Source organism: Pimephales promelas, chromosome 4, assembly GCF_988280905.1.
Source record: "Pimephales promelas chromosome 4, fPimPro1.hap1.1, whole genome shotgun sequence".
Classification (NCBI taxonomy): Eukaryota; Metazoa; Chordata; class Actinopteri; order Cypriniformes; family Leuciscidae; genus Pimephales; species Pimephales promelas.
The window spans coordinates 41,397,501-41,424,737 of record NC_142772.1 but is presented as its reverse complement, the minus strand read 5'-3'; the positions used below and the strand labels follow the sequence as shown (position 1 = coordinate 41,424,737).

The window sequence follows — 27,237 nt, the reverse complement described above, 5'->3', positions numbered from 1 at the left end:
TTTGTTTCATTGCACCACATGCCTGCAATGGGCACATTTGCAGCGACAGTGTTTGTTGGGTCTCCAGTGTGGTTTTAAATAAGATCCTCTTCTTGTAGATGAGTGGAGGGAGAAGAGAAACCACTCAAGCTGAACAGCTGAAGTCTGGCATAGCAGGTTTCTGCAATTTCTCTTGGTAAACACAAGGGTTGGGAATTGTTAGAATCTTAGACTTTCGGATTCTGCCAATTGATTCCGGTTCTTTTTGATTCCCATTTTTGATTCCACTAAGGTACAAACATTTAGCCATATTTACAGTATATCAAACATCTTTATTCTGTGTCTTTTGGCAAATGTTTTGTTGCCACTGATTTCCATGAACAAAAATCCGCAACCTACAAAAAAATCAGCAGCCTAAAGAACACAAAAATACCACAGCAAAAACAACTGGATTAACCGATTTATATATTTCAATCATTATTAAAGAACAAATAAACAAATTAGCAATAGCACATATAAATACAACTTAACAAAGTTGTAATCAAATGTAAAATACCACTGAATAGTTTTCATTTTATAAATAACATATAGATCAATCCTCATTAAAGTTGCAAAAGTTATTCAGTCAAGATCAAGTTTTGTTTTGTTCTTTGATTAACATTAATGACAGACTGCAGCAGGTTTAATGAGTCCGTTCTCATCCCAAGGCGTCGAATACGACGCTTTTGCCAAAGTGTAGACATCCAAAGCACATTAGAGTAAAATGAGACGCAGATATATATATATATATATATATATATATATATATATATGGGGCAGAAGGCGCCTCCTAGTGGTCTAACCCTAACCCTACCCCATACCTAAACCTATAACCGAAGCATCTCATGTGACGCTAAAGGGTGCCATGTCTACGCTTTGGCAAATGCGTCGTATATGACGCCTTGGGATGAGAATGCGTTGGTTTAACAGCCTGCTGTCACTTTAAGAGCTCATACAGGATCCAATATACTGTTACTAAAGCTGCCTTGTCTTGCAATCAGAATTATTGTAAACACTAGTTTCTTAGTTCAAAAATGGACATGAACGCTCTCGCAAGTCAAAATTTTAATGCAATGAGCTCTTCGGAAGTGGGAAGTAGGAAATTTCCAATAGCATGTAAAGGCAGCATTAGGGGCTGTTCACACAGAACGCATTTTTACATTCCAATGCTTTACTTTCCATTGTTTTTATATGTAAACACGCGCTAGACAGACGTGTATATTCATTGCACTCACGTCTTGCATCTTTTGCAGGGTCTTGCGCATGACACGGCATTCTAAAAACGTGACGCTCAGGTTCAAATCAATTTTTCTAAGCAAAAACGCGTTCTGTGTGAACAAGCCTTTACCTATAAGAGGCAGACTTTGGATGTGTGTGTAAAGAAAACAGTATAGCCGAATTGAGCGTCTTCTTGTGCTATTACATTAATATGCGCACACAGGAATTGATAAGCGGGATCGAAATTTTTATTTTATTACATGTATACAATTTCTGACATTAGGTATCCGATTCCAGAATTTGAATACATTTTTTTTTCTGATTCCCAACCCTAAACACTCTGGAAAACAACAAAAATGCCTAGAGAACACACAGGTGGTCATTTAAGAAGTGCTTACAGTTGGATGGCTTCTTTCTGCAGTAGTCAGACATTGTGCTCTCTTTCAGGACTACAATAAATACCTGAGAGGAAAGTAATCGAGTGGCTTTCACAGAAGATGAGAAAGGAAAAAAAAGAGTGCATACATCAATGTAAAGCAGAAACATTTATTTTCGCGAGTTTTTGAGTTTGATTAAGAGGAAAAAAAGAATGTGCGCGCTGAGATTGATCCCTTTGAAAAGTGCTCAGCGCTCCGATTTTGTGTTGTGTGGTTTGTAATGATTAGACTGCACATCCTGTGGGGAAAGTGTGTGTAAATGAAAGGCTTTACTTTAGTTGCCTTTTCTGTGTCATCTAACTAGTTTCACATCGCCAAGCTTTTAGAGAAAACAAAGGAGGCAAAACAACTCAACAGGAAATCAAAATTCACTTTTTAGCACACGTTTATGGTCTCACTTTGATCGATTTATCAGTGAAAAGTCAAAAATTTCATAAACATGTACTAAAATCAAATCCTTGTATAGTTTTTGGTATTGACAACCACATTTACTTACAGGTGTAAGTAATCTCAAATGTCCCTTCACACCGCAACTTACAATAGCATTTCGAATACTGTGTAGTCAAGCCTATATTCTCTTACCAGTAACCATAGCGACTGTGACCAAAGTAATAGCAAAAATGGCGAGGTCCATAAAACTGAAAAATCTTTCACTTTTGACACGAGAGCCGAGAATATATATATGCAGCTTTTATATCTGGGCAGAGGGCGTAACACTCACCCCCCATCCGGGTCACGGCACCAAATGTAACTGATCCTACTTGTTACTCAACCTGCTCCGAGTGGGATTCGAACCTGTCCTCCATTGCAGAACACAACTGACGGGAGCAGCTTTGGACTGGATTTACAACCTTCAGATGACACACGGCTCATATCTCTGTTGCTGTAAGTTACAGAAACCACACATGAAAACGCATGACACATTGTAGACACGCATTTGTGCAGCGCACAGAGCGTCTCTCGCACTGTTTGTGACAGGCAACTAGTTCCAATCACACGGTGCAGTTTTTCCGTATTATTTAACCGAATTTAACCGTATTAAGGACATAAATACTGGACTGACAACCATATTCTGCTGCTGTATGAATGTGGCCTTACCGCTTCCAGATGTGATGTCACCTATACTACAATATGAAACAACTGACATTTCACTGCACTGATTTTCACATAAAATGCATCATACAACATTGTACAAAAGAAAAGAAAACTTGTTTTTATTGTTTTGATCTTCCAGAATTATTATGTTTTGAGTATTTTACAACGTTTTTCTACAATAAGACCTCTTAACATTATATTCATGATTTAATTAATTTAAAAATCAAACATTTTGTACATGCTTAGGGAGGAACATTCCCTGTTCTGATGGCATAAAGATGGAGAAAGGCACATGAGTTCATGAGTGAACACATGGTTTTTGTTGTGCATCAGCAAATAAGTAAGGAAAGAAAATACTCAATAGAGAAAATAGCTGAAACTATTGTGTCAGATTAAAGTCTATACTTTTTTGTTGTTGTGTAGCACTTGGGATTAAAGTTTCAATGTGGATAATCAATTATCCAAAGCAATTCATAGCCTGAAGAAATAAGTGTTGATATGGCAATTGATAAGAAGTAAAACTCAAGACTTTTGTTTCCTCTCTCCGTTTATCAGCAACTCTTTCGAATTTTCCTCTTGAAATTTCACTATAACAGCTCATCAGAATAATGCCTCAGTACACTGGGAGTCTGAACAGTAGACTTGCAATTCTCCTGTGATGACGGTCTTCTGATTTAGCTGCTCGTTCAACGGTAAATTCGTCCAAAGATTATATTCCACCTTTGGACGTCTATATTAAAAGCATTTTACCCTGAAAGAGAGTATCTTGCACGCGAGTTCATCTCCTCTGTCTCAACCCTAGACTCCAGGGTTTGTCTATGGCTGCTCTTCAGCCCAGGGAGGTTGGATGGTCCTCAGTGTCTGGGGTGTTTTATCCAGTTCCGAATCATCCATTTCTGCCCTGAGCAGCGCTGGACGACCAGCCGCAAGCCAAAGTTCGCATCTTTTGACATTTCAACTTCCAGACAACGTCCCGTGTCTCGACTTATGATGGGCCCATTCTAAGAAACAAATATTCCAAAACACTGTAAATATATCTGGCATCACACACTCCTACAAAAATTTGAGGACAGTAAGATTTATTTTTATTTTTTTTAAAGAAAATGTAAACATGTTACAAAATATTTCTATTTCAAATAAATGCAAATTTATGGTCATCATTTTTTTTATACAGTTTTCAAAAAATACTAAGCAGCACAACTGTTTTCAACATTTCTAATAAGAAATGTTTCTTGAGCAACAAATCAGCATATTAGAATGATTTTTGATTTTTGACCCATGATTTTTTCAGGATTCATTTGAATTTTAGTTAAAGTTTTAGCAGTTTTGTTGTGTGATTTTTCCCTTTTTATTAGTTTTCTGTCTTTATTAAGCCAAATTATTACTAGGAATTTATATTAACAAAATACTGCTGTTTTAATTTATTTTATCAAATAAATATAGACTTGGTGAACATAAGAAACGTCTTTAAAAAACATTATAAAAATCTCCCAGACCCCAAAATTTTCAACGCATGTATGCTATAATAAAATATACAGTATATTTTAAGAATCTAATATCCAACACTTGATGCTTTTCTTCAACAAAACAACAATCTTCATTTAGGGAAATCAAATACTTATGTCTCAAGTGGAAAATAAAATATTAATATAAAGCGTTCAGCAAGCTTATGAATAAATTGTTTTGTATGAGTGCATTCTCTTACCTGAGTAAAATCCCACAGCCTCTGGGAGGACCGGGTGACAGAATCACATTTTTTCAAGCTGGGAGTCCTTCCTCTTCCATCATCCACCAGGCATTTTGTGTCAGGCAGAAACGTAGTCGACCCCAAGGGTCCTAACTGCAATAAGCCCTCGGTGGTGTACCTTGCCAGCTGAAATGAAATATCAAGACAATGCGAAAATAAATAAATAAATATATATTATATATGCTCAGAAAAGGCCTATATGCAATGTATAAAATGAAAATGAAGATCCTAGATTCAGTTTATAGTTCACCCACAAATGAGAATTACATTTTCTCACATTCGTGTTGTTTCAATGACTTTCTGTGGAGCACAAAAAAAGATTAAAAAACGACTTTTTATCCATACAATCATAGTCACTGGGTTCCAGGGATTTTTTCACAGTTTCTTCAAAATATCTTATTTTCTGTTCTGCAGAAGAAAGAAAGTCAATGTTTGGAACAACATGAAGGTGAGAAAATGTATGTCATTTTATTTTTGTGCATAAATTGTTGTTATTCATGAACGCTTTAGAATACAGACATACTGTAAGGTTGTAAAAATAAAAAATAAATAAAATAAAAGACACTGCACTCTAAAGCAAATTTTTATTTCATACAAAATATATTATTAAAAATAATTTGAACTCTAAAAACCATGTCTAATCAAGTTGTGTTTCAAATTTAAAGCTGATATCACAAAAAATGAGGTAAAAGGTTTTAAAATTACATGCTTTCGAATGATACCTAATTTATGATTACTAAAATATGTGATAGGGAAAAAAATGTCCCACCACCCATTAACAGGCTGTAGAATAACTAAAATTAACCATTTCTTTTAAGAAAAAATAAATAAATAAATAAATAAATCATATTTTATAGTAGATAAAGATGAGGGGGAAATTGTTCTGAAAACGTCCGATGTTGTAAAATGGCAACCGGAATGATTCTCCCATACATGTTCGACCCAGAGTGTCCGTGTGTTGCACCATTCGTGTCAGATCCAAGACGGAACAGCACCGTTCTTTAATCTTAATCGGTCTGCAAATCCAGTCTTGTTTACAAAACAAACCTCAGTGAAATGAAGCGAACAGACAGACAATGTTTTACCCTCATCAGCTGGAACGTCATTAAAAATAGTGCATGCTAATTATCTATTGGAATCCAGAGGAAGCATGTTTTTTTCTGCCCATGTTGGACATATACAGTATCAACACATAACCATAAGCATCATGTAATTCGTTTAAAACCTCTCAAGTACATCACAAGCTGATCTGTTCCTTTATGAAAACTCCAGGTATGAGCAGTGCTTAGCTGTATGATTAAAACCACCATCATTCTGAAGTTTACACTAACTACCCAGAGAGATGGAAGTCGAGATAGCAGCTATCTATTACGGTAAGTACACTGCACTGAATAACACAGGTCAATAATTCAGCTGAAAGTCAATCTCTCAGACATCAGATCCCAAGGTCGGCACATCACAATGAAGTACAAGCTGACATTCATTGAAAATCAAGCTCGCTCTATTGAGTAAAGTTAATCTATAGAACCGAGGGTAATTGCCCAGTGACCAAGGTGAAAACAGTACTAGGACAATAGAGTAAGCTCATCTTCATGCGTACTGTAACCCGATTATGTACCACATGGAGCAGAAGCACTCACAGAGGACAAAGTAACAAAGGATTTTTCATTAAAAGGATGAGACGGCACGCTGTTTGAAAATGTTTGACAATCAAAACGATGAAAGGGGAAAATGATCAACGTTTATTTTTTCTCCAAGAATCTTAGAGATCAAATAATACAATCAAATATTCATACCAGACACCATAAAACACTTTGAAAAATGTTTCTGATTCAATTTGTAATGCTACAACCAATATTAACTACGAATTTGGGATTAAAAGTAGTTTAAATGACGAAGGAAATGAAAAAACCTGGGGAAAAAATAAGCTTAGCTGTATCATGTAAAACTAGACTTTATTGTAATTTGAAGATACAATGTGAATATACTTCAATTGCTTTATTTTCCTTAGGCCTGGATTATGGACTAAAGCTGTCATTTTCCCTTACAAGATTTAGGGGGGAGGAAAAAAAAGAGAGAGAGAGAGAGGAGTAGAGAGAGATAGATTGTATTTTAAATTGTTCAAAGGATCATATCTCTCTTGCGCATGGATGACAGTGAAAAGGTCACATCACACAGTCAAAGGTCATAGCCTGGTAGGAAAACTGTTTGATTATTCCACATCCATTTAATCCGAATGAATAAAAATGTCAGATGTCAAAGTCACATAAACCAATGACTTATAACTGCTGCTTTGCAAGGGAGGCAGTTATGAAAGGACAGGACACAGAAATCGAGATACAATCAACAGGTAATTTCAACCTAAAAGGCTCTCTGTCTCCAGGCAATGTCAAATAAGAGTACATTGAGGTTGACAAGATGTTTCAATTATAAATTTCATTTAAGTTTTGCAATTCGCATCAATATGTGCTGGTGAAAATTGTGAATTTTTTCCCTCTCCAGACCGCTGCATATGTCAAAATTGATATAGTGATTTATCTTTGCAAATGTGGCATATTCTTGGCTCCCTGTCCGTGCATTTGCCAGTAACAAGATTTTTGCTGTCTGTTCAGGGCATAAATGTAATGTGAATGCAATGATGTAACCACATGAAGATTGATTGAGGGGAAAGTAAAAAAAAAAAAAAAAATCAGACGACCACTAATATACTAAACATGTCCTACTCATGGGTGTTAATATATCACTACTAAGTGAAGACTATTACATATCAACATATGGAAATATAAGAATTATTCAGAGACTGCAAATTTCAAATTTTATCAATATTGATTTATTAATATAAAAAATGTATTATGCACTTTAATTTTTAAAAGTCTTAACTGTCGCTTTTGATCAACTTAATACTGACCAATGCAAAAATTAACAAACAACAACAAGAAGAAAACACTTACCTGTGATGACATGCCATGGCATGGGTAAAGTATGGCCCTGTCATCCTCCTCTGACCCCTGGTCAAGGCAGTATCCACTGGCTTTACTGTTTCGCACCTGAAAAATGAATAAACAATAATACACACAGACATTTAAATCATCACACATGAGGCACACTGTAAAAATGAATATGCTTTATCTAATCAATAAAATTGTGGCAACAGATTACAAGCAATATTATTCATTAAATTGAACAAATTTGAATTGAGTAATAGTTAATCAAATTAATATTCTAATTAATTCTAATTTGTACAATTTAATTAATAATATTGCTTGTAATATGTTGCCACAATTTTATTGATTAGATAAAGCATATTATTTTTTTCAGTGCATAAGCACAGTGTACAATTAAGTAACCCAATTAAACCTATAGCATTTGTGCTGCTCTGAAGGTTGAATATAATTGCACATACACATGCTTTGTCAAATCTGTTTGGGAGATGACAACATTGACCGTCCATAAAACCTAATGCTGGGCAGAGGATGAGATATGTGGAATCTGTGATCTAGCGGGGATATTTTCAGAGACAAACTATTCCAATACAGCTATAGATTTTCCTCCCCTGCAGTTCCAGAGATCAATGTAGAAATGCAGGTCTCATTTTTTTCTTCAACAAATTGAAAACGCTGTTAGATTTCTCTTCTATTGAGATCTAGGCCTGTTGAATTCTAATACACACATGTTGGGTTTCCATGGTTTATTGAGACTTTTCATAGACATAATGATGTAACCCTAAACACAACCCTCACATATAAAAGTTTCAGCATTTTTACATAAAAAAAAACTGTTCTTTATGATTTATAAGTGGTTTTCCTCATGGAGACCAAAAAATGTCCCCACAAGGTCAAAGATTTCCAGTACACACACACAGACACACACACACACACACCTCCCATCCTCAACCCATACACACTCTATAGTTAATAGGGGCCTCATTAAATCTCATTATGAGGAAAATGGAGCTAATCCCAATGCTTTGTACACTGTTGCTATGGAAACCAATTACCTTTAAATTTCTGTTGTATTTATGCAGTTTTTACCATTCAGTCCAAAAATACAACTTGCAGTGCATTAGTAATGTAATCATATGGAAATGGCAATATACTATAGGATAAAATGTTATTTACTTTAGAAAGATTTAGTCAAATAAACTAATATCAACTTGTATCCTTTCTTCACATGTGCTTAGTATATTGGCTGCTGAAGTGACATTTTTACTTTAAAACCTGCCAAAAACAGAAACAGAAGTGTAACAGAATGATGGATTCTTCACAGGAGTACAGAGGCATTCAACTAACAGTGTATGAGAGGTGCATAAAGGGGTTGGTTTGTCTTTATTACCTCTCCATAAGTGATGGTGTTATTGTAAATTCTCATCTCGGGATAGACATGCTCAAGGTACCAGCGAAAGCTCCTGCAGTTCATTTTCGTCCTCAGTGCTACGCGCTCCGACACGTCTCCAAAATCCACTCCTGGGTTCTGGAACAACAGAACGTTAAGTGTCATACATAGTTAATTAATATATGAAGAATTCAGATGCAAAAGCCTCTAAGTGCCATTTGAAATTTTCTTCTAGAATGATCATTTTTATCAAGCTTGTATATTTAAGTTCAGTGATTTCACTTAAATGGCAATGATGATTACCTATTAATTGTTATTTAAGTGAAATTACTGAACTTAAATATACAAGTTTGATAAAAATCATCATTAAAGAAGAAAATTTCAAATGGCATTTAGTGGCTTTTGCATCTGAACTCTTCATATATATATATATATATATATATATATATATATATATATATATATATGTATATATATATATATATATATATATATATATAATGCTGGAAAAAGTCAAATCAACTACCGCAAGTGAAGTGTTGTTAGGATTTATTGTCACACTAATAATAAATGGTGTTATGAATTTAGCCCGCTAATTAAAGAACTGCTCATTTATTAATATAATGGTATTACATATTCCATATTTACATATTTAATGGTATTACATACTGTTAACTTCCCTGACTGTTCAAGCTTTTTATGGACTAGTTCGGTACCTTTTATGACATTCGGTTCTGGTAGTTTGTATTTATCATTTGAATTTTGTATTCACCGTGTTCACTCATCAGACCATCGCACATAAACAAAAGTTTAATCCGTCTGAAAATTGTCAGGGAGAACAGGAGGAGTGCGCGTTTGCGTTTATGTCAGTCATGGGAGACTGCAATTGTTCATTCATTAGGAGCCGCTAACATGCTAATCATCTGTTTAATTACCAGCGCTAGCGAGTGGGCTCAAGTAAGCACGGAGAACTGCTCAGTGAACTGAAGCGAAGAACTTCTAATGGTATTCAAAAACACGCTCAGAATCTAAAACTCAATATCTGATTCTCAGTGGAAGTACTAATAGGAGTAGGCTTGCCAACCATCCTATATAATACAAAAATCGTTCTGTTGTTCAGGAAACAGAACTATGTTCAATGCATACCGAATGCAGTTTGTACCGTATTTGAGAGGCTTGCACCCAACAGTTGAGAAGCCTTCAATATTCATCCATATTTTCCACTGGTTTTGATGCCGAGTTAATTTAAGTGTCTAAAATACAAAGCACTTACAATGTGAGGAAATATTTACACACGTAGAAGCTAAATTGATAGGTGTGTAATGATGGGTAACAATTTATTATGACATTAAATTTAATTCATGTTTACAACAGAAGCAATGAAGTCATACATCAGTAAGCAAAAATGAAAGTGACTGCATTTCAAATGCCTTTTAGCAGTTAATTTAGTCAAGCAATAACATTGTTATACACACAGCTGCGATCATACTATGACTTGTAGTTGTGACCTGGCAGGGCTGCAGCACTGCAGTTGCTAAAATAATCAAATAAATAAATAAATAAAAATAATGAATATACAATAAAAAATAATAAATAAATATAATAATTAGAAGAATGTAAAATAATGCTGAAAAATAAAATAAAATAATTACATTCATCCAATTAAATGCATATTTTATGATTTAATGCTGGGAAATAAAATAAAAAAATAAAAAATAAAAGATTTAACCTAAAAGTTTAACTTTATCAATACAATCTTTTTCAATAAAGGCTTTTATATAGCACCATAAAATAATGAAAAAAAAAAAAAAAAAAAAAGAGTACAGATAACCATTTTATAAATTGCAGGCATTATATAAAGGAAACATTCATATAGAATAGATTCGTATTTTTTTTTATTTTCAGTATAAATCTGTAATTTGGATACACAACAGAAACATTGTAAGCATGAAATCTGTTGCATTTGCAGTACGTCGCTGCTTTGCTTCTGTACTGTTTAAGTGCTGTGTGAAACAGGCCTAAATTTTATATTGACTATGATAAGTGTTTTATAAATGACTATCACTATCATTGAGTACTGAAGACCAGTTACAAGCTTAGTGAGGGCACTTTTGTAATAGACAGGAATGCACCATGTGGAATTGAACACTACTGCATTATGAATAACTATTAATAATGTATACTTGGCTATTATGAACTTGCTTTCCATTTTAAAATTCGTCTGATATAACGGTTAAGAGGTGAAGTATCTCATTGCATTTATTGACCAAGACCACTCCTGAAACACTTCAATGCAATTAAACCTTTTAATAACTTAAGTGCTGGCTCTGGTTGAATTATCTCTTCAGTACAGTTTTTCACATCAGGAAGAAGAATGGCCTGTGTTTACAAATCATAATTAATTCAGTTAAATGTATATTTTATTATTTTAATGCTTTATTAATGTATTTGCAGCATGAAACCTGTAACATTTGAAACTGTTCGTTAAGGACGACATTGAAACTGACTCTGACAAGCAGCCAAACTTAATCTACAATCTTGTTCTGTGTACTGTGCCTTGCACAGAAGACACGCAAGTAAATGAATCAGGACAAAATTAATCACAGCAATCATTTTCCATTAACCATTGGCTGCCTAGACTCACACAAATTAGGTTGGGTGAGGGTGATTACTAAAACGTTCACTCACATTCATGGGGATATTCCAGGCCATATAGACGTGGGACTTAAACTCATCCATCCAGACCTCTGCTGCCCGCAACGCGTTTCTCTTGGCATAGTAGTCGATGTCATTGTTGTATGGTTTCTTTGTGCGTTCAATGTGCGCTACTCTGGCACATGGAAGAACCTCCATACTGCCGCCACACTGCCACACCTGCGATAGAGAGAGTAAATACATTTTTTCTTTTTCGTTTACTATTGTGTGAACAAAAGTTTCAAGCATGTGCAAATTGATGCTAAGATGCCCATTGATTCATAAAGGTAGTTATACAGTCAGTCAAAAGTGTGTAATAATTAAAGGGATAGTTTACTTTGAAATTAATTTTTGGTATGTTTTAGCTTACCTCAAGGGCATCCAAGATGTAGGTGTCTTTGTTTCCGCAGTAGTTTCAATTTTGATATTTTTAGGTCAAACCGTTCGTGTCTATCAGTCATATAATAGAGGTCTATGGTCACCACCTCAAAGAGCATGCACAGAGAAGTCCAAATTAAACATGATTTAATGACTCGTATATGTAAGTACACATTGATGGCCTATGACACGAAACGAGCGGTTTTCGATATCGTTTTTACTTCTTAACCACAGCCATGTCCTAGTGATCTGAGGGCGCGGACGCTTTGTGGCTGTGGTTACAAGAGGTAAAAACGTTGGTTTTCTCACAGAAACCACTCGTTTCATGCCTTAGGCCATCAATGTGTACTTACATTTACGAGTCATTGAATCATGTTTAATTTGGACTTCTCTGTGCATGCTCTTTGAGGTGGTGACCATAGACCTGCATTATATGACTGACAGACAAGAACGGTTTGACCTAAAAATATCAAAATTGAAAATACTGTGGAAACAAAGACACCTACATCTTGAATGCCCTTGAGGTAAGCTAAAACATACCAAAAATGTATTTCAAAGTGAACTATCCCTTTAAGAATGATTCAATTTTTTTGAAAGAATACTTTTGAAAGAAGGCTGCTTTTATTTGCTGAAAAATACAGTAAAAATAGAAATTATTGTGAAATGTTATTACAATTTAAAATAACTTATTTGTGTTTTACATTATTCTTCAGAACATGCTAATTTGGAGCTCAAGAAACATTTCTTATTATTATCAATGTTGACAAAACTTGTACTGCCTGTTCAATAATGTAATGTTCAATATTCATAGTTTCAACGCAAATTTAATTAATAATCATAGTTTCACCACAAATTTTAAGCAGCAAAAACTGTATTTAACATTGATAATAATATGAACCAATAATAATAACACTAATTGATAATAACTGAGCACTAAATTAACATATTATAATGATTTCATGTGACACTGAAAACTGGAGTAATGATGAAAAATACAGCTTTTCCATTACATAACTAAATTCCATTGCAAAATATATTCACTTAGAAAAACAAGTTATTTTAAATGGTAATGTAATTCACAATATACCCGTATTGACTTTCTGAGAAGTCCAGTCCAGATTGTGACAGTGTGAGCATATTACTATAACAAATGATGTGCCGTGAACAGCAAATGAAAGAAGTCAAATGTATTGCCATCTAAACATTCTAGCCCAAACATCACTTTGTGCTCAAAATTGTCTGCTTTTTATTTGAGATGCCTACTTGCCCAATGGGGTTTGCCCCCTTTATAATAGAAAGTGTGTGATCTTGCTTGATACAGCAATTAAGTGTTAAGGGCCATTAGTTTGAGCAGAGATGAGAGAAACAGGGGATGATAAATGAATGTGTGGAAGATCGAGTGCAAATATGTTCTTCCCCTGAGACCCACCAGTCACACTAATATGCTGACTCTGTCTGCCTAAACCACATCATAAAAATATATGAAAAATCAGGCAGTAAATGCACACTCTAAAAAGTAATACAGATGACCTGTTACCACAACTTATACAAATGCATTTGGAACTTAAAAATTTGAATTTACTGATCTAATTAAACCTTTTAAGTTGCAAACAGTTTTTAAGCTCTGTTGACCTACATTAACTTAATATTGTGCATTTAAACACTAATTTAAGTGTGTTTTTTAATTAAGTTGTATTAACTTAAAAGACCCCCTGGTGAAAATCCATCTTTTAATGTTGTTTATGTCTGTGGTGTTTTTTAATATGCTTTAACGAACACTATCTCACGACCAATTCGTACGAATTCGACGCATGATTAAAAAGTGTCTAATTCGTACTAATTCGTACGACCTCACTCGTACTAATTCGTACGATTTGTCTAAACCCACGTGATGGTTAGGGTTTAGGGGCGGGGTAAGGGCTAGGTCATTCGTACGAATTCATACGAATTGGCCAATTCGTAAAATATGTACGATTTAGCAAAATCGTATTAATTCGTACGAGTGAGGTCGTATGAATTGTTACGAATTAGCCATTTTTTAATCATTCGTCGAATTCGACGACTTGGTCGTGAGATCGGGTTGGCTTTAACACTAGAATTGCCACAAGTGGTTTAAGGCCTTTTCACACCGGGACGAATTTCGCACGCGATATTTGCGACGTTTAACTCCTCGTGACTAAACGAAGGGTGCAAATGGGAGTGTTCACACCAACGCGAAAAACGATACGCGTAAAAGCGTCATTTAAAAAAAAAACGTCTCAGGTTCGTTTTTTTGGTTTGAAGCGCCTCATCAAAAACCATCCGACTAATGAGATTGCCGCTTTTGCTCACGTGTCTGGTGCTTCTGAAGTTACAGTAAAACACAACTTGGGGGCGCTCAAACACAAAACGGTCTTACCGAGCACACATACGTAACGGCGAAGAAGATATATACGCCACCGTCTACACTGGTGGAAGACGAGGAAGATATCTATGGGCAAGATGAATGTTGAGCAGCTGGTCTCGGAGCATAAAGAGCTATATGATAATATTCATATTAGTATTTCTGTAATAATAGTATAGTATACTATTATTTCTGTTTTACATTAAGCGCAATCTAATGTCTGGGAATGAATTTGCATGTTCACTCGGTTCACCATCAGCGAAAATCGCTTGGATGTGAACACAAAAAACGAGTTGAAAAACGCTGGCGAATAACGCGCGCTGATATTCATCCCGGTGTGTACGGGCCTTTAGATTGCAAACTCTATATCTTTAAATATCCAATTGAGAGATTAATGTATTTATTGTATTAGGATATCTTTTAAAAACAAAACAACACCAAACTGTACATTTAAACAAGTTTAATAATTATACATTTATAAATAATAATAACATTAGGCTAGCCGTAATTATCTCATTCACAACAGATAGGCTATATATTCCATATCCATTCAACATAACTCAGAACAAGATAACAACTAAAAGTATCGGTAACACTTTATAATACGGGTGCACTAATAAGCATTAATTCATGCTTAACTAATGCACAGATAATACTGAATTAATGTCTAACTAATGATTGTCTAAGCTATTCATTAATGATTACCACATTAGGAACTAATTAAGAGTCTGTAGGGTTAATGTATTAGTTCATAAATGAATTGTTTTTAATTAAATATGTAATTGTGGATTATTCCATAATAACACATTTTTTTAACTAATAGTGTTAATTAATATGTTAATTACCAGAATGAGCCAAATTCTTGTATTTCAACCTACAGATAAGATGACAGGTACACAAATATGCGTTAATACAAATTCGTTAGTGCAAATTCATGTGCAAATTACTACAATTACTAAATGACTAGTTAATAATGATGTGCCCCAACAAGTAAAGTCATAACATAATGATACATTTGCAAATCATTAGCTAATGATTAATTAAAGCAGACAACTGGAAGTTGAAGTGCATAGCTTTGACTAATTGTCGTAATTAATACATTAATTTACACTATTAGTTAATAAAATATGTTATTAAGGAATTAATACACAATGACACATTGAATTAATAGCAATTTATGTATTACTTAATCTATTAATCATATAGACTCTTTATTAGTTGCTGATGCAGTAATCATTAATTAATGGTTTAGTTCTTCATTAGTTATGCATTAACTCGTGATTATCTGTGCATTAGTTAAGCATGAATTAATGGATATTAGTGCACCCGTATTGTAAAGTGTTACCAAAGTATCTTATTTAGGCATTCTTTTGACAGTGAGAGAGGACAATGTCAGTGTTTATGAATTCGCTGTCTCCTTTCTCGTGTGAGTATGCGTGTGTGTGTGCGTAGTACGCCCGCTGCTTCTGATCAACGCGCTTCTGTTCAGCGAACCCTTTTTAGTGTCACTGTTGTTGTCGCCTAGTCTTTGTCAGACCGTCGTGGATGTTTCCTGCGTGTTTGTTCCCTGCCTGTATCCGTTTTCCGTGTGTCATCCATCCGTGTTCAGCACTCCTGGTTCTACACGCAGCGTCCCTCTGCTGCCAAGGGCTTCATACCGGACATTTGCACACCTTATCTCTCCCAGCATCTGACCAGCTCTCAATAAACATATCTGTCATTTTGCAATTCTGACTATTTCCTAACAGACAAAAGGTCAACCACGGGAAATGTAAGAAAAGAACACCGCGGAATCCACTGCGGTCAATATGGCCGAAATAGGTAAAAAAATAATAATAATAATAAATTGCCTCATTTGTAATTTATATTAAAAAATATTTTAAACGAAAATACAAACACACAGGAAAAGTCAGGTACCAGCAGGATTTTATAATTTTTTTCAACAAAGTTATTGGAGATATAAAATTCAAAACGGTCAAAATGACCGTCGTGGCCATTCTGTCAAGATAAACCATGTGGAAATTCAAGACAAACCATGTGGAAAGTCAACATGAATATTTTCTCCTTAAAACCGCAGTGAACCAAAGACAGCGTCAAAAACGTGGTTAGAAATCACTGGTGGTTCTAACTTCACAAACTACCTTGTAACCAATCATGATCCAATAATTTGCATATTCATAGAAATGAATATACTAAATCAGGCAAGTGTGTTGAGTTACATTCAAGCTATTTTAATGCATGAAGATTTTCTTCAAGGAAAAAAAACATAAAATAAATATATATATATATATATATAATTTTGGTGATCAAAGATGAGTTTTAAGTGACGAAATGATTGACTGCAGGGAGACTTTAATGAAATTTGTATTGATAACTTTGTAAATTGGGCCATTATAATCCAGAGCCAGCCTGCATCTTCAGTGATGACAGGGGCACAAGAAAGTTCAAGGAAACGTTGCTGAAACTGCTTTTCTGTTGGAGCATAGATACAGAAGATATGCTGACCCGAGAGGCCGGCTTCTTACAAACGAACAAATTAATAATTGGCCGTTAACATTACAGTACTGGGTATGGCATCATTGTGCTTTAAAACAGAAATGAATCATTGTAAAACAAAAATAGCAGCTCTACTAGACCTGAAAAGACCACTACACTTTTTAGCACTTAGCACAAGGTTATTGCACCAAAAACATTGAAAGTTTAAAATAAAAAAAATGTTCTACCCTCATTATGGCCATTCGAATCAATCATGATGTTTTGTCCTGAAAAGTTTACAAGTTTTATATGTAAATGACGTCTATATGACATATGCTACTGTTCAAAGGTTTAGGGTCAGTAAGTAGAAATTGATACTTTTTTTTTCAGTAAGGACACATTAAATGTAGGAAAATTGACAGTAAAGATATTAAGAGTTTTAAGAGATTAATATAAATATTTAAGAGTAAAATGGACAAACATCTATAATATAAATTAGTTATCTGTAGAACTAGAACTAATTGGAGAGAATTCACTAAATCAATACGTTTGATTAAAAGAAACTAGACAAATAAAGGGAAAACAACTTACTGTACATGCACAAATACACAGAAATAACGAAGGAACACCTAGAACTAATCAAGTGAGAAAATAGGAAAAAACTCGAAACAAAACCAAAATTAGGAGTAAATCGGTTAAATAGTATGCTTTTTTTTCTCAGAAAAAAGTTGTTTTGAACTGTATTTGCATCTTTGGTGACTTTCCGATTGAGAAATACTATAGTGGAAGTGCACTACATCTCTTCTGCACTCCTTCGCTTTGAGAGCTTGCGGTCCTCTGTCTTCCACTAACCGTGACATTAATGGAACTAGCTATGCATTCACTGACTTTCATTAGCTGTGGAAATACTTTCAACTTCAACACCACTGATCCATAGTGCAACCTTGGTGTACAAAATCAATCTCAGAGTAGTAGAATCCTGTTATGTTCTTACTGCCAGACGACAAGCTGTAGGTCTAGCTTTTTCCTGCTCTCTCTCTACAATGAATACTTCATTGTATGCTTTGTTCAAGCTCAATTTTCAGTTACAGAACAGACAAAAGACAACAAATTAACTTGTTAGCCCTCACTGTTTGGATTGGAGTTGTGTAAAGAGACTGCCCTTTCTCTGAGAAGGAAGTCAAAAGGACCTACATTACAATTCTAAGATAAAAACCATCAAAATAGGAGTTCGCATTAAGGTTATCTATATGCTAATGCACTCCTAAATGTTAACAAAATAATTTTTTAGCAGACTATTTTTATTGAAACAAAAAATAAATAAACGAATAACTTGTTTGGAGAGGCGTATTATTATTATTTTTTTGTCAGATTAAAAGCTTTTAGAATGAGAATGTTGCATTCCCTTTAAATAAAGATTACCTTCGTCTGAATCAGAACATCAAATTATGATTTGCCTATTGCCTTTATTGCTTTCGTCTGTTGTCAAGAAAGGCTCAAGCTTTAAATGACCCACTGCAACTTTCCCGTTTCAAGGAGAAAAACATTAATACATTAAAGAGGCCACATTATGCCCTTTTACAAAGTCTTGATTGTTATGCTTGAATGTTCAAAAAACATCATTTTTTACATTATTGAAGCACCAATCTTTCCAGTCTGTTGGAAACACTCCCGTACAACGACGCAACTCTGCTTAACTGTCTACCATAGCACGATGCTTTGTTGAAGAAATCAGCTAGCTCACGACTGCTTCCCAAAACTGTATTGTCGCAAATTGGTCGTTCAACCACGTTGATTAATGATGTCACGCAGGTGGTGGAGTAATAACTTATTTTAATGAAACTGTTTGAGATCTAATTAACGCTAGATGTTTTGATATAAATTACGGACATGGCATCTTAGGAACATTTCAAATTTTTCTCAGTTCATTTCTCAGTTCACTCTTTTTATACTAGAGCATGTACACACATGCACACTTTTCAAAAACGATGCTTTAAATCTCTTGACAAATTCAAAGACGTAAATGACATTTGTATGTATTCTAAATAAAGACACTGGTTGTACTGAATGTCCAGCCCGTTCTCATCCTTTAACGTCATATAGAGCGCTATATGACAAAACGGCGCTATACTACGCACATGGCACCCGTTATCGTTAATATAACACGCGAACCCAAGACGTTATAAATCCTTTAGCGTGAATATGACACGTACACCCTACCCCACACCTAAACTTAGCCCTCACAGCACGTGTTATATTAACGATAACGGGTGCCTTTAGCGTAGTATAGCGCCGTTTTGTCATATAGCGCTCTATATGACGTTAAAGGATGAGAATGCGTTGGAATGTCAGCTTGCTTATTTTGCTCAAGATAAGTATTTATTGAGTCCACATGTCATACAAACAAGAAACTATGCCTCTAACCACAGGTAGAGAGCTGTCAACCACACAACTTTGCGATGCTGTTTGCAAATTTTCATTGAAACGATGGTTTCGGGAAACACTGACTCGAACATGGCTAACGATGCGTTTCCCGAAAGCATCGTTAGCCAACTACGGTCACAAGTTCTGTCGTTACCAATAGAGTTCAACTGAAATTTGCGACCATAGTTCCGGTCTCTATGAAGCCCCTCCTTCCGAAAGTGTAATGTGCTCTGATTGGTTGCCTGAATGAGTGTGTTGTGATTGGTCAACTGCTTTGAGCATGTTTGGGAAATGTCACGCCCAACCAGGCATTGTCCCTTTTTCTGCATATACCATGGCCGGGATTTATTTAAATGAAATATTGTGTTCATTCCCGGAAGAAAACTCCAGACTAAAATTGAGGTGTTTCGGGGAGTTCAGAATCAGTGCTTACTGATATAGAGAATAACTCTCTTTGGGGTGAACTTTGCAGACATTTTTCATGCTCAAACAGCAACAGTACACACTAAAGAAAGCTGAAAAGGTAAAAAGCACAATAGGGCATTTTTAAAGAAAAGATACATATAGCACACGTTTTTTAGCAAGGTATTTTTTTTTTTTTAAAGATTTAATATTCAGCTCTGCATAAGAGTCGATGTAATGCATTTCAGTGGCTTCTTTCATATAGCTAACCTCTGTTTTTACGCTTGCTTCTGGACGACAGGGTCACTGAATAAATAATAGCATTTATGTAAGATGTCCTCAATAAAAATGGTCTCTTTTACTGTTTAGATTCGACCTTCTTTGCTTACTAGCAGGAGTGATTTCATATGATTGAAGGGACGGTAGGTCAGTGGCATGCAGGTCACGTTCCTGCACGTCTTCCTGCAGAGCTCCTTTAGAACATTAGTAAAACAAATCAGACTCTCTTTGGACTCAGGCGCCATGTTGATGAAATGATGATTGTTGAAGAGCCCTGACAGAAACACATTTAACTCATGCCGAGAGGGAGGGATTGTCATTACTGAGTTCCACTTTTTTTTTTCAGCCGTAATTAAGCGGACTGGAGAAGTGGCATCAAGGTCAAAAAATACATGCAGAACAAAGATGGTGGCAGTGCAACTGTAAGGAGATAAAGCCAGGAAGAAAATATTAGATAATATAATATATCTCAGTCTAAACAATTATTAAATTAACATAAAATACAAATTAAAATCAACAAAAGATAAAAATTTGCTGCTCACTGTAAAAAAAAAAAAAATCATGATTTGTTATCATAACGTGTTTTCTTCTGTCAAATCAACTTAGATAATTTAGGGGGTTCAGATAACATAATAGTTTGAGTTTCTGATTATTAAATCAATAATCTCCATTGTATTAACTCAATTTTTCAATTTCAATGAACTTAAAGTTTTAAGGCAACTGGGTTACTTCATTTTTTAAGGTAAACCAACAATTTTTTTTTTACAGTGTGTAAATAATGTATGTAATTTTACCAAACCAAACTCAGTGTTATGACAATATGGTTACCAGTGTTCAAAAGTTTATTGTTGGTAATACATTTTTAATATTTTGGAGAGAAGTCTTTTATGTTCATCAAGGCTGGATTTATTTGATCAAAATACAGTAAAAACAGTAATATTTTGAAATATGATTATAATTTAAAATGACTGCTGTAATATATTGTAAAATGTAATTTATTTCTGGTATGGTAAAGCTGAATTTTCAGCTGTCATCAATCTTCCCTGTCAGATGATCCTTCAGAAATCATTGTAATATGGGGATTTGGTTGTCAAAAAACATTTCTTATTATTATCAGTGTTGAAAACTGTTGTGCTGCTCAAATATTTTGTGGACACTGTGATACCCTTTTTTCCTTGTTAAATAGAAAGTTCCAACTAACACAGTCTCATCCCAAGAAGTCATATAACTGACGTCTTGGGACGTCTTTTGACCATACGTCAACATCCGCCTTTTTAGGGTAGCCTTAAACGTTGGTTACATGACGATCTCGGGCCGTCATACAACTGACGCTATACCTTTAACGTCGGTTAGGTGACAGGGTAGGTTTAGGTCTGGGGTAGGGTTAGGATCTGATAACGTCATCTAACCGACGTTTAAGGGTACCCTAAAAAGGCGGATCTTGACGTATGGTCAAAAGACGTCCCAAGACGTCAGTTATATGACGTCTTGGGATGAGACTGCGCTGTTCCAACATGACATCATGACTTTTGCATAAACATACATGCCACTTTCGACTCAAGTGGCGTGTTATCTCTACGCATTTTGAGCTATCCGCGTGTATCTGCGTGTATGTCTACGGCATTAACGTCGGAGTGATTCCGCGCCTATGTACACTCCGTCAAATGTCCGAGCGAAACGAAGCAAAATGTAGATCTACATCTGGGGAACGATATTTTTTTTCCTAGGATGGTAGGGGAAGACTCATAAATGCTATTAACCCCAGTGACGGGTAGGTTTAGGGACTGGGTTGGGGTAGGTCATATATTTATATATACAGTAATAACGTTAAGTCAACGGCATTCATAAACACGCTGAAAAGCGATTATGCGTCTTGATAGCACGCCAAAAATGGAAATACGAATTGGCGTGTCATACACACGCTACTTCATGAGATCAGTCTGAAAGTTCAAAAGAACAGATATTGTAACAATATAAAAGGCTTTTACTGTCGCTTTTAATCAACTGAATGCATCCTTGCTGGATAATATTACAGATTTTACAATTGCTTGCACACTAAAAGTGGAACTTGAGCCCCACTCAGTGAAACCATTTACTCATGCATCTAATCTTCAGACCGAGTAAGGCAAAACTGTAAGGACAATATACACTTTACACTCAAAACTCCAAACACAGTTCTCTACATGCCACTACACTCTACACTCATTGACTGATGGCCTACACCCAATGATCATGTGCGAAAACACTTATACATAATTTGATCACATGGAAATCAAAATTTAGTTTTGAGAAAGAAAGAAATTATTTTTACCCCCTTGAATTTCTGTTTATATATGTATTTATATATTTACATATGTGTGTGTGTGTGTGTAGAATACGTATTTGGGGGGAAGCACTAAACAAGGAGAATTTGTGCTGTATTTCTTGTTTACAAACCATCTGCAATCCAGTTTAATCAGGCATTTCCAAAAACCTACAGATATCAGAACCAACCCCTGAAGATTGGCAATTGTGGTGAGTAAAATGCGTTCAGCCCAGATTTTGTGGGTGCGTTTACAGTTACATGATTTGCATAATTCCTTTAGTGAACTGTGTGCTGAAACAATTCAAAAAGCACATGCAAAATAACGGTGCTATAAGCTGGTGCAATTCATTAACTCCTCCATCTAACTCTTAATCAACCACATCTGGACACTGTTTGAGTGATGCATTTTCATTTGTTTAAAAAAAAAAACGTTACATCATCTTATCCTCTGAGACACATCCCAAACCTTTGAGAAAATTACGCTCCTCTCTCGCTCCCCGAGCATTATATTCTCTGTCTCACTCTCTTTCCCATTCTTCCTATGACAGGGAACAGACAAAGCTTTGCCATATATTATTTTAATCACGTTAATTAGATCAGACGGTTTTATGTGGTGTACGGTTCAGATCAAACACTGGCTAATTTAATTGGACCCTCTTGCCAGCCTGTGCTCTCTCTTTCAATGGCCAGTCGCTATTGATGATCATTACAATGATAAAAATAGCAATAAAAGGCCATGACTTCATGCTGTCAGACCAGTAGATAGATAAAAGTACCATGCTAATTCAAACTGAGATTTCAAAAAAACTACTAAAAACGAGTTTGACATCAAGCGCCCTATTTTAACGATCTAAGCAGATGGTCTAAAGCACACGGCACAAGTGTGCTTGCTTGTCCGAATCCACTTTTGCTAGTTTAACTGAACACAAAAGTTCAAACAGTTCAGCCCATTCTCATCCCAAGGCGTCATCTAACTGACGCTTTTGACCATGCGTCAACATCCGACGCACATGTCACCTTTTAGAGTCAATACGAGACGCGCCCCCTAGTGGTCTAACCCTACCTCATACCTAAACCTACCCGCGTAATCTAACTGACGCTAAAGGTTGCCATGTGCGTCGGATTTAGACTTATGGTCAAAAGTGTCAGTTAGATGACGCCCTATAGGCAGTGTTGGGTAAGTTCCTCTGAAAAAAGCAATTAATTACTTGATACTAATTACCTCTTCAACAGTGTAATTAAATTACTGTACTAATTACTCTCTCTAAAAAGTATTTAATTACTTTAATTACTAATTACTTTCAAAATCCCATATCAATCTCAACCAGCTGAATAATACAAGGATAGACATGAATCTGTTTTAACTCTTTCAAATAAATACTATAAAATTCCATGAATTATCCTTAAACAGACCAAGGTGGGGAAGGTTACATTATAAAAACATACGTTTTAACATCAGACAATACATTTTGATGTTAAACCCACTATTGTTTTATGTCTTATCTCATGACATTTCACACTTTTTTCTGACATATTTTACAATAATTCATTCGAATTTGTACGAGTGAGGTCGTACAATTTAGACACCTCATAAAATGCATACGATTTGCTGTGAGATCGGATTGATCTATACACAGTATTTACCTCAATTACATCAGAAGTAACTGTAATTAAATTACAGATAAATGAAGAGTAATCCCTTACTTTACATTTTCAAAGGAAAAGTAATTACATTACAGTAACTAAGTAATTAGTTACACCCAACACTGGCCCTAGGATGAGAATGCGTTGAACAGTTGAACCTCATTGACTTCCATAGTATTTCTTTCCTACTATGGAAGTATGTTTGGTTAGAGACATTCTTCAAAATATCTTCTATTGTGTTCAGCAGAAGAAAGAAATTCATACAGGTTTGAAACAATGTTGACAGAATTTTTATTTTGAAGTGAACAATTACTTAAAGCTTTGTCTGTGCAACCAGGGGTTTAAATACTAAAATAAAAACTTAAACGTTGCCTTAAGAACTAACTAACTAATAAAAATGACTATAGCACATAACAAAATGACTAAAACGTAAACTAAACTTAAATAAAAACAGAAAATATAAAGATAAAATCTAATTCAAAATTTTCATGAATGCTATAATGGTTCATTATAACACAGATAAATATCCATACCATTAAACAACACCCAAATTAGACTTTTTGAGTTGATACATGGACAGGAAGGATAAATATGGCTAGACGTGTTGGCTACTGGAGTATGAAAGAGAAGCCTTGAGCCTGAAAGCATATGTCCACTGTGAGCAACTCGAATAGGATAATCGACTTTTCTATTGTGCCCTTTGGGGACATTCTCCACAAAAAGCCCCCCCAAAAAACACAGTCAGTTTAAGATTCCAATTACATATTCATTTTCCCTCCCAGGACTCGATGGGATGCATAGGCTGCATTTCTGCCAGAGAGCTTTACTAAATGAATTATCATTTCCCTCTCAGTCGTCGCTAACTGTGTTTGCAGAGGATCTTTAAATTGTTTGAATTGAGTTGCATAGTAATAGTTTTTTCCAAGACATGAAGAAGATAAACATGACATAAGGAAAAAGGATTGGATGATGGAATGTACTTATCTTAATGTGACATAATAAAGAAGCATACAAATATGACTTAATCCTTTGAGGTAAATGAAGGTTTATGGTTCCTGCAGGGTGATACAGTAAATGTTTGCACCTATTCACATTACATGTCTAAGCCACCAGTGAAGGTGGCGTGCTGAGGAGGAGTTCTTGGAGCTTAGCAGGAAAAACAATCTTCTCAGGCAGAGCATGTGATGATATATAATGCAGTGATGTTTGAAGGTTAATGTAAAGTTTAAGCTCAGGGATGTTAGATATCATAAATCAAGGCTTGGCTTTAAACTGTCAGACAAATGCAAGCACGCTAAGGCCCAATATTCTAAATAAGGGGTTGCTAACTATCTGATGTCAAGGACCTCCCACCATGACGATCCCCTTGTGAGGGACCTTCTTTAAAATATATACAGGCAGCTGTACAATTTCATGTATATGACACATTTAAGATGTGAGAAAGAAAAAAAAACGTGGTTACAAAAAAAAAAAATATGTGATTTTTTTTTTCTATGTCAGTTATGAAGCCAAAGCTAATTATTAAAATGCTATCCAGAAATGATTTAATTTTGTACTAAGTTAACATCTGTTTTCTACCTACTGGAGGTTCAATTGCATTCAAATTTATTTGCTAAGCAGTTTTTAAGATAATATTCCCCTTCAATTCCCTTGTGAGCAAGATAAAGGCAAAAATAGTAGGGAGAAACTCTGCAGAAAGATACAAGAACAAACTATTAAGTTTTTATGTCACAATAGAGAACAGGCAAATCTATGTGGAGATTTATTTTTTATTATTATTTCTGTCAAAAACTATGGTTGTCAGTAGAATTAAATAATCATTATTAATCTGACAACTCCAGTTATTCATATATATATATTAGGGCTGTGCAAAAATGAATTGCGATTAATCGCATCCAAAATAAAAGTCTGTGTTTGCATAAAATATTTGTGTGTGCTGTATATAATTATTTAGTATATATAAATACACACACATGCATGTATATATTTAAGAAAATACGCTATTCATATATAAAATATTTATATTTATATAATATAGATTATGTATTTATATATATATATACAGAATTTAAGAGCAAATAATTCTTAAATATAAGCATGCATGTGTGTGTATTTATATATACAAAATAATTATATACAGCACACACAAATATACATTATGTAAACACAGACTTTTATTTTGGATGCGATTAATCGCAATTAATTTTTGCACAGCCCTAATATATATATATATATATATATATATATATATATATATATATATATATATATATCTATATATATATATATGAAGAGCTCTTTTCCAAAACGCGTTAAACGACATTTTTAAAAAAAATGAGTTTGTCGTGTCATTCTGCTGTGGACAGAACCCTTTCACTGCTCTATCAACGTTTCATGCCGAATCGCTATATTTCCTTGTTTAAAATGTACTGCAAGATACAGTTTCTTTCCAAACCACGATAAGCGCCAGCCCTGTTTTTAGCCTAAACACGATAAATCCTCAAATTCAATGAGCGCTCTACACAATCCAGCACGGCGGCACTCTGAACAGAGGTTTATTATGTTCATTCATTCCTCAAAATGAGTCCTAGTTTTCTAGTCGACTAGTAGTAGATCATTTAAGCCATTTGTATTATCAGTAATCACATATATTGATTTAATTAAATGGGAGAGAAACCATATGAGCGTTTTTAATTGCATATTCCGCATCTCAACGTATGCATAAAGCTTGCCACAAAGAACCGGCAAAAGTAATGATTATGCATGAAACATTTGAATTGTTTATTAATAAACTAGTGTTTTCTGTCAGTGTCAGCAACAAAGATAAAGTTGATGATGCTTACTCGCCATCTTCGCAGTGAACGCGCATAGAGAAACGCACTTCGAATTAGCCTACATACGCAGAGAGTTGCCAATTTATTTTAGTTTTTAATTGTTTTGTTTAAAAGTAGATATTTAAAGCTTTCTGTAGCCTAGTTCTCAGGCCTGTGTGAGGCAAGCATCGCGGTGTTTCGGTTCATATTATGAGACGCGCTCCGGTTCACCTGCGCGCCTCTGTGTCCTGATTATATTGTCTGATATTTACTTCTAATGTATTAATCCAGTCAATTTGTCGATGAAACATTTATTAAAATGAAGATACAATTTATATGAAACGAAATTTACAAGCTTTCTACAAAACAAAACTTAATAAGTGGTCAAAATCATGTCTGACGCACTCCAAATATTTTCCGATATTGGGCAGCTTTTGAATTTTGATCCTATCTTACTCATCTCATGCGGTTCCCTTTTCATAGCCTACTCAACATAGATGAAATAATAAAAATAAGTAATGTAATATTATTAAAAAGTGAAATGTTTATTTTTTTATTTTTTTATTTTTTTAACTTATATTTAAGCGTCATGC

The 27,237-nt window shown here is 34.8% G+C and overlaps 1 protein-coding gene across 1 annotated transcript in view; it reads right to left on the bottom strand.

The window, feature by feature from the left end:
- Positions 1-431: 431 nt before the first annotated feature.
- galnt9 (polypeptide N-acetylgalactosaminyltransferase 9) overlaps positions 432-27,237 on the bottom strand; it is a 92,534-nt gene continuing 65,728 nt past the window's right edge. Inside the window, exons 7-11 of the mRNA XM_039658610.2 lie at positions 11,536-11,721; positions 8,848-8,985; positions 7,467-7,562; positions 4,474-4,641; positions 432-3,769 (exon numbers count right to left, since the gene is read on the bottom strand). Of these exons, the coding sequence (XP_039514544.1) occupies positions 3,623-3,769; positions 4,474-4,641; positions 7,467-7,562; positions 8,848-8,985; positions 11,536-11,721 (735 nt within the window). The 3' untranslated portion in view covers positions 432-3,622. The remainder of the gene's footprint in view (positions 3,770-4,473; positions 4,642-7,466; positions 7,563-8,847; positions 8,986-11,535; positions 11,722-27,237) is intronic.